This window comes from Priapulus caudatus, unplaced genomic scaffold, assembly GCF_000485595.1.
Source record: "Priapulus caudatus unplaced genomic scaffold, Priapulus_caudatus-5.0.1 Scaffold346, whole genome shotgun sequence".
Taxonomy (NCBI): Eukaryota; Metazoa; Priapulida; class Priapulimorpha; order Priapulimorphida; family Priapulidae; genus Priapulus; species Priapulus caudatus.
In genome coordinates this window covers 230,354-238,303 of record NW_014577407.1, presented here as the reverse complement: position 1 = coordinate 238,303, position 7,950 = coordinate 230,354, and the positions used below count along the sequence as shown (strand labels likewise).

The 7,950-nt window shown below is 48.3% G+C and overlaps 1 protein-coding gene across 1 annotated transcript in view; it reads left to right on the top strand.

Moving 5' to 3' along the window:
- Positions 1-7,950, top strand: part of LOC106809342 (protein bicaudal D-like) — a 58,147-nt gene that overhangs the window by 24,290 nt on the left and 25,907 nt on the right. The window contains exon 2 of the mRNA XM_014812404.1: positions 2,130-2,345. Coding sequence (XP_014667890.1) covers positions 2,130-2,345 — 216 coding nt within the window. The remainder of the gene's footprint in view (positions 1-2,129; positions 2,346-7,950) is intronic.

The following is a 7,950-nucleotide window of genomic DNA, read 5'->3' as shown; positions in this document are numbered from 1 at the left end:
ATGGAGAGAGAGAGAGAGAGAGAACGACGAGAGAGATGGACGAAGCAGAGAGACGAGAGGACGAGCAGAGAGAAGAGAGAGAGGGAGACGATTAGAGAGCAGGAGAGAGGAGAGGAACGAGAGAGAGAGAGAGAGAGAGGAGAGAAGAGACGAGAGAGAGAGAGACGAGAGAGGAGAGACAGAGAGAGAGAGAGAGAAGTACGAGAGAGACGAGAGAGCAGTTTGAGAGAGTGGAGCTGGGGGCAGGGTAGCTCCACCGGTGTAGCGGGAGCGAAGGTGTTGCACCAGTGGAGCTGGGGGCAGGGTAGCTCCACCGGTGTAGCGGGAGCGAAGGTGTTGCACCAGTGGAGCTGGGGGCAGGGTAGCTCCACCGGTGTAGCGGGAGCGAAGGTGTTGCACCAGTGGAGCTGGGGGCAGGTTAGCTCCACCGGTGTAGCGGGAGCGAAAGTGTTGCACCTGTAGAGCTGGGGGCAGGTTAGCTCCACCGGTGTATCGGGAGCGAAGGTGTTGCACCGGTGGAGCTGGGGGCAGGTTAGCTCCACCGGTGTATCGGGAGCGAAGGTGTTGCACCGGTGGAGCTGGGGGCAGGTTAGCTCCACCGGTGTAGCGGGAGCGAAGGGGCTGCACCGGTAGAGCTGGGGGCAGATTAGCTGTTTCTCTCCGCTGTGGTTTATCTGGCTGTAGCGGGAGCGAAGGGGCTGCACCGGTAGAGCTGGGGGCAGATTAGCTGTTTCTCTCCGCTGTGGTTTATCTGGCGATGTAAGAAGGAGCGTTGCCGCGCAGGCGCCACGAACCTTCCGGGTGATCGATGTTCACGGCCAGGTGGCTAATCAGTGCATGTTCATGTGTTCGTGCGCGCGCGTTCGCTTGTTATCGCCTCGCGGGAGGTACGATCCGACCGCCAACGTCGTCGAATCGCTGGCGATGTTTTTTCGCCGCAAAATTCAATCGCAGCCAAACTGAATTTTCTTCGCTTGGAATTTGTGCGCGGAGGGAGAGAGAAAGATGGCAGGTGCGGGTATCGATGATCGAACGTTGCTCGCGCGTCGTTAGTAGTTACTGAAAGTGAGTTAGAAGCGTGTCTGAATATAGCGACCGTCTTCTAATCGAATGTCTGTTAGTGTCTTCATTGATTAAGTATCTACTGCTGTTTATTATATGTGTCTGACTATATATAAATATATATATAATATATCAGGAGTACATAATCGCAAATTGCAAATAATCAATTATTTACAGTTTGGGATTATTTACTTCTGATCGATATATTCATTTATATATATATACGTTTATGTACTCACATGCACGCACGCATGCACACACAGAAGCGCTGCAGGTACGAATGAGAAATAGCTGAAACCGTTGAAAGTTTTCCAGCAGGCGGCTGGAGGCAGGGCAGAACTCTGCGCTAATTGCTAAAATGCACGTCGAGTCCACAATCGCGCGTCGGATGGTTTCTAATGAGGATCTCCGAATGCCGACGCTGCAGCGCGTGCATGCGTGAAATCAATGGTGCAGGCAGAGTTGTTGCAAGCAGCAGCAGCAGCACTCTTCCATACGCGCGCGACAGCTAAGACTCCGAGAATTTATTTTCTGCATCGTTAGTTTAATTAAGCCCTGCTTGTCGATGTTACCTCGCGTGTGGCGGCGCAAGAAGTTCCCTCGCGTTTTCTGGTCGGGAAAAATGAAAGTTTCCCATATATATGGTGTTCTGATTTGAAACGTACAGACTGGTCGATTGGGGCTTCCAAGTTTATTTTGTCGGGATAGATTTTACTGTACTCACTAGACGGAATCACTGCTAGGCTACAAGACTACTAGAGGTTTGCAACTAGAAAGGATGAAATCTCCATAATTTTGCTATCTGTCCGGTGGAGAAGTAGGCAGTGGTAAAATGTTGTCCAAATTGTTCGTTTTAGGTTCTGTCAAACTGTCCTGCTGACACACTTCTCAATTAGGCAGACAGGGCGACATTGTAAATATATCAGACCTATGAATTTAATTTCATCACAGCGAGGACCCTGCTAGTGTTAACTCCCACATGCATTTAAAAAAATGCATTTTTTGCTCTTCTGCTCGCTCGCTGCATTCGTGCAAACTCACGCCTTTTCTCCGCCGTCGTTTTTCAGGCGTTGCAAAAAGTCAACATCTCGCAGAAAAAAGTGACACTAGATGGCGTTGTGCACGAGGAGAGTCTGCTGCACGAGACGGCCACCAGGGAAGAGTTGCTATTGGCCAGCATCAGCGAGCTGGAGGTGGAGCTTCGCTCGTGCCGGCAGACGATCCATCGGAGCAGGGTCGAGGTCGAAACGCTGACCTCCGTCAACGCGGAGATGACTATTCAGGTAGGCTCACGTCCATCTCTCTCTCTCTCTCTCTCTCTCTCTCTCTCTCTCTCTCTCTCCTCTCTCTCTCCTCTCTCTCTGCTTCTCTCTCTCTCTAATCTCTCTTCTCGCCTTCGGCTCATCTCTCTCGCTCTCTCATCTCCTCTTTCGCTCTTCTCTATCTTGTCTCTTTTCTTGCTCTATATTGCTCTCCTCTCTCTCTCTCTGTGTACCTATGTGCGCCTGCGCCAAGGGTCGTTTTTTTGCAAGGATTGGCCGCCGTAGTTAGTTCTAGACTGTTCCGCTAACGGCTTACGATTTTGCCTGAAGTTTGTATTAAGCTCGTGGTCGATTAATCGCGACATGATTGTTAATGATATCCAGGGGGTGTTTGTGTATTGAAGTAATCTCTATACAGTAATTTGGTTACAGAGCGAAATTATCGGAGGGGGGGGTTAGTTTAGACTGGCCCAAGCGGGCGCCTGCCGGACAACTGCTTTTGCAGCGCAGGAACGCCGCACCAACCGTGGTCGCTCGGGCTATGAAACACACGCATGAAGCATCGTCACTCCCGAAGCCACGATCCCCCAGAACTCTGTGAAACGAAAAGTTACGTACAGGTCTGAGTTCCTCTGTCGATGCCGGCTTACTTGGTAACGAAACTACTGGATATCTATCAATAAATACTAAAGTTTGTCTGTTCTTTCCACTCGATTATCGTATTCTTACACGGTCTAGCCTCTGAGTTAAAAACAGTTGCGTAGTAATAACTGTATAACTGTTACAACTAATACTCAGGTTCTTTTTACCGTACTTTTTAAATCCACATTCTCGATCATCTTTTAACCGTCATAATGAGTATCCCAGTCCATACTCCATTAGTTCTGTTGCTTTTGCAGCGCCTAGAATAGACAGTTGCACATAATATAAGAAATTATTATAACAAAATACAAATCTTCATTTGGTTATATCCAATATGGAAATTAGGCAGTAGTTCGGACTTCCACCGTGCCTGTAACACTAAACAGTCTAACATGCAGTAAAAACGGGTACACATACAGACAGATACTGTACACACCGAATGTAGGTCACTTCCCACCTTGATGCTTAAAAACTGTGTTTGATGCTTGTATTTTGTTAATACCTACGGTCTTAACAACACCAGTGTGGGAACAAATCCGGGAGTGTATGTATACATGTGTCCAGCCATGCGTGTTAGCAGCAAGCGAAATGCCGCTTTCAGTATCATTCGTTGTGCCGTTATGTCGTTGTCAGATAGCTATTCGCCAAATACGGCTACTTTACTCAGCCCTTGTGCAAGTAACAAATATATATGCTTTCGCGAATAGTCCACATCATTTGTTTTTCTTACTGTGCAGGCTCATCCCGTGTCTAGCCTAACGCACACTTTTTGTCTGGTTCGATAAAGGCTTGTTCAGCCCGGAGAGAATGCGCTAGAAAATAGATGCGCTCTCGCTCTCTTTCTCTCTCTTCTCTCACAACTCATCTCTCTCATCTCTCCTATTGTACTTTTCTATCTCTCTCTCTCTCTCTCTCTCTCTCCTCTCTCTCTCTCTCTCTCTCTCTCTCTCTCTCTCTTCTCTCTCTCTCTCTCTCTTCCTCTCTCTCTCTCTCTCTCTCTCTCTCTCTCTCTCTCTCTCTCTCTCTCTCTCTCCATCTCTCTCTTCTCTCTCTCTCTTCTCTCTCTCTCTCTCTTCTGGTGTTTTCTTCTCTCTCTCTCTCTCTCTCTTTTCCTCTCCTCTCTTCCTCTTTCCTCTCCCTCTCCTCTCCCTCTCCTCCTTCCCCTTCCCCTGGCTCTCCCTATCCCTCTTCTTCTCTCTCTCTCATTCCCCCTCCGTCTCTCTCCCGGTAACTCTCTCCCTCTTTCATCTGCGTTCTACATTCCCTCTCTCTCTCGTTTCTCGCTTCTCTCTCTTCCTCTCTTCTTCTCTCTCTTTGCTCTCTCTATCTCTCCTTCTATCTCTCCTATCCTTCCCTCTTGTGTTCTCTTTCTCCCGTAACTTTCTCCTCTCCCTCTCGGCTCCTCTGTTCTCTCATCTCTCTCTATCTCTCTCTCTCTCTCTCTCTCTCTTCTCTCTCTCTCATCTCTCGTCTACTCTCGTCTCTCTCTCTCTCTCTCTCTCCCTCTCCTTCCCCCTCTCTCTTTCTCTCCGTAACTCTCTCCCTCTCTCCCTCTCCCTCTCCTCTCCCTCTCCTCTCCCTCTGCTTCTCTCTCCCCTTCTCTCTCTCGCTGTTTCTACGTGGGATGCGACTACATGGCCTTGAACTTGTGCCAGTGCACGCTTTGCTAGTAACCACCATGTGTGCTGCTTTGCAGTACTTGGGACCTTGTCTTGTCCTGTGCCTTGGCTTGCCTGGGTCTGTGCATTGATTTTTCTGCAGCGAAATATCTGGCGGTGACAGTGTACAGTGTCGGTAAAAATTTTAGCGTTGCGTTGTTCTGTAGAGTTGATACGTGCGTATACTATAATGTGGCGTAGAACCATTTGTGTGCTCTTTCATCCTGCCAGTGCCTCCACATGCAGCCATCTCCGTCTTCCCACTTTCTCGTGCTCTCTCGCTCTCTTTTCCTCTCTCATTCTCTCCCCTCTCCCTCTAATTCTCTCTTTCTCCTTCACTCCCCCTCTCTCCATGTGATCGTACAGAAGATCGAAACCTAATGAACTCTATTGTGTGAGACACTAAACTTAGTTAAAGGGACGGACATACATGAAAATATTGTGCAAAAAATTCAATGATTAATTTAACAACCAACATCTGTTAGAATAATCATTGAAATCCACGTTCTTGGCATATTCCTTAGGCTTCCTTAATGGCGCACTTGTTTTTTTGTTGCACTGTCGATAGTCTATCAATAAACCTAATGGCGCACTTGTTTTTTTGTTGCACTGTCGATAGTCTGTCAATAAACCTATTGAAATGCAATACAGCAATGTTCGACTATTTTCTGCATACACGAGTGTGGTTTACTTACTCGTAATTTTACTACCGACAGAAGTTTTGTGAAACGTAATCGGTCTGGAACATCGCATTGTGGCTTCAGTGCCACTGTGGATAACTCCCTGCCCGTAGACGCATTGCAGACTAAAAATATTTACGTTTTTTTCGTGCGACTTTGATGCGGTTTCAATTATAATCTTTCGCGTAGTTGGTTAAAGTTGAGCTCGGGGAGTGCGGATAGATTGATGCGTCATTGCCAACGTTGAATGTACGCTGCCGACGACGAGTTGTAGCTATTTATATCCGCTAAGGATAAACTACCGTGTCGAGAAGTGCAAACATTCTACCGAGGTAACCTTTAGTAGCACGTGAGCGTCTGAGCTGAGAACGTGGGTTTCGATGGCGGGTTACAGCAGATATGCGAGCCTTTAAGCTGCGCAGTGGTTTTCCGGGAATTTTGAGTCGTCGGTTTTGTCCTGTGCGACCGCTTTTTCGCGAAATCGCATCGCAGAGGGAATGCCGTCGTTTGGCATGTCAGCTGGTCTCCCCTAGTGTGTCGACTTTTGTTTGAAGAGTGCGCTGTCCGCGCTCGCCAGGGGGCGTGCGCAGCAGGTTTCTCGCGTGCGCGCGAAGAACGGGTGATTCTGAAATGTGAATAACCAACAAGTGCGGTACTCGCGCGAGCGTGAGTGCGAGTGCTCCCCCAATATGGCTTGCCCGCGTCGGTCGAAAATCCCCGCGAGTGATTCTCGCAGGGAGATATTCGCCGTGACGCGGCGCTTCCATCTGTGCAAGCGCGGTCCCGCAATATTTTACCCGAGAATCGCCGTGCGTTTGACCGCGCGGAGATTCCGCGAGAGAAGGATAGGTGTCACCGCCGCGGCGACGGCACCTAGCCCTCTTCTCGTCGCCGCGGCAACGACAATGGCTTCTACGGGGGGCGGGCCTTTACGTCGCAGGCGCAAAACTAGAGCGGGAGGTCGGGGCGGGCGCGCGAGTTATCGGGAGCTTGTTGGTTATTCCTGTTTCTAATTCGGAATCATTTCTGTTCTTTTTTCTCCAGATGAGAGACGAGAAGAGCGGCACGATGCGATGCGCGGCCCCCTGTATCTACCACGTCGGAAACTTAGCTTAACGAAGAGTCAGATTGAATGCTGAAATCATGTGTGGAGGCCGTGCACACAAACACACACGCAGAGAGAAAGCGAGCGCGGAACAAAGAGGGCGGGAGGAGAGGCGGGGAGGGGCGATGGAGGGGCAGAATGAATTCGGTTGAGGAGTTAGAGGGAGGCAGGGGTGGTGTGCACGGATTTGTGCAAGGGTGCTGTTGTGGAGAGAATGGCGGGGTGGGTGGATGCGATAGTGGGAGGTGCTATTAAATGTAGGTATTACAGTTAGGGATGTTCAAGAGCAGCACGACCGAGCAATGGCTCTATTTCATTGAGTGCTAGTTTCCCCCAGAGTCCCATATGGCACGGCCATTTCCCTTTCAAGACACTGCGCGTGATTTTCTCCGTACGGTAATCCCGCGTGCGCTGTCAGCCCTCGTAATGATTTTTATTTAGTTTTACAGGTTTGCCTGTTGAGGCAAAAGCTTCCCCAGTTCAGGTGCCCTCTCTACTTCTCTTGTAGAAGCAGCTGCCGTTTGCGGCGTTTCAACCCTTATGGGAGTGTCAGTCAGTTATCGGACGTGGAATGCGGGCCATCCAGCCTCTGTTCTGCTGTACGTGACCCCAGCCGGTAGCGCTGGTCAGCCTAGAACAGTTCAGTTAAGAACGTGGGCAAATATGGGGGCTGGAAGGTGCGCTGTAGTGTAGCTAAGTACTGGAACGGAAAAATGATCTTTTCTTTTCGTGCAGCTTTGCATTTGTGCGTGAGTCGCATGAAAACGCCTTGGGCCACAATTAAAAAAAAAATCTTTGTTTGCCTTCACCCGACCCAGGCTGAAAAGTTTGGGTAGGTAGGTAGGCTTCTTTCTTTTTTTGAGGATGGTCTTTTTACAAATTCAGCATGGTGACGGCGGGTGTGCTTGTGTGGAGATACCTTTTATGTTGAATGTTTGTTTTGCTTGGTACATATTATAATGTATTGCCTACAGATTTATATAATGTACAGTAACAGTGATACAAATTGTTAAAAAAAAAAAGAATGGGAAAGATCAATAAATTTTTTTTAGTCGGCCTTTTTTTGGCGGGTCGGTCGGGTGAGGGCAAACAAACAATCTTTTTATTATGGCCTTGGGAGGAGATCATGGTGACGTGATTTAGCAAAATGTATGCTATCAGAATTTTGCAAGAACCTGTTGGTAACTTTTTATACTGTACTTGTACTGTAAAATAATGACTATTTAAGTGGTTTTTTTTTATCCCTACTCATTTTAACACATGAGCGATTTGTAGCGAGGGGGGGGGCATGCATTCAGTGAAGCTGTATTAGCACTAACAACAATGTAAATTATAAATTATCTGGAGCCATTTTCGCCGTCACCGAACTGTTTCCTGAATTACATTTTTCGTCCAACATTTGACTGATTCGATTTCCCTGGCATGCCATTTCTTTTTTTTACGACAGAAGATTTAGCTAGCACGAGAGAGAGAGAGAACGAGAGAGAGAGAGACAGACAGAGTGAGAGAGAGAGAGAGCGAGAGAGAGAGAGACAGACAGA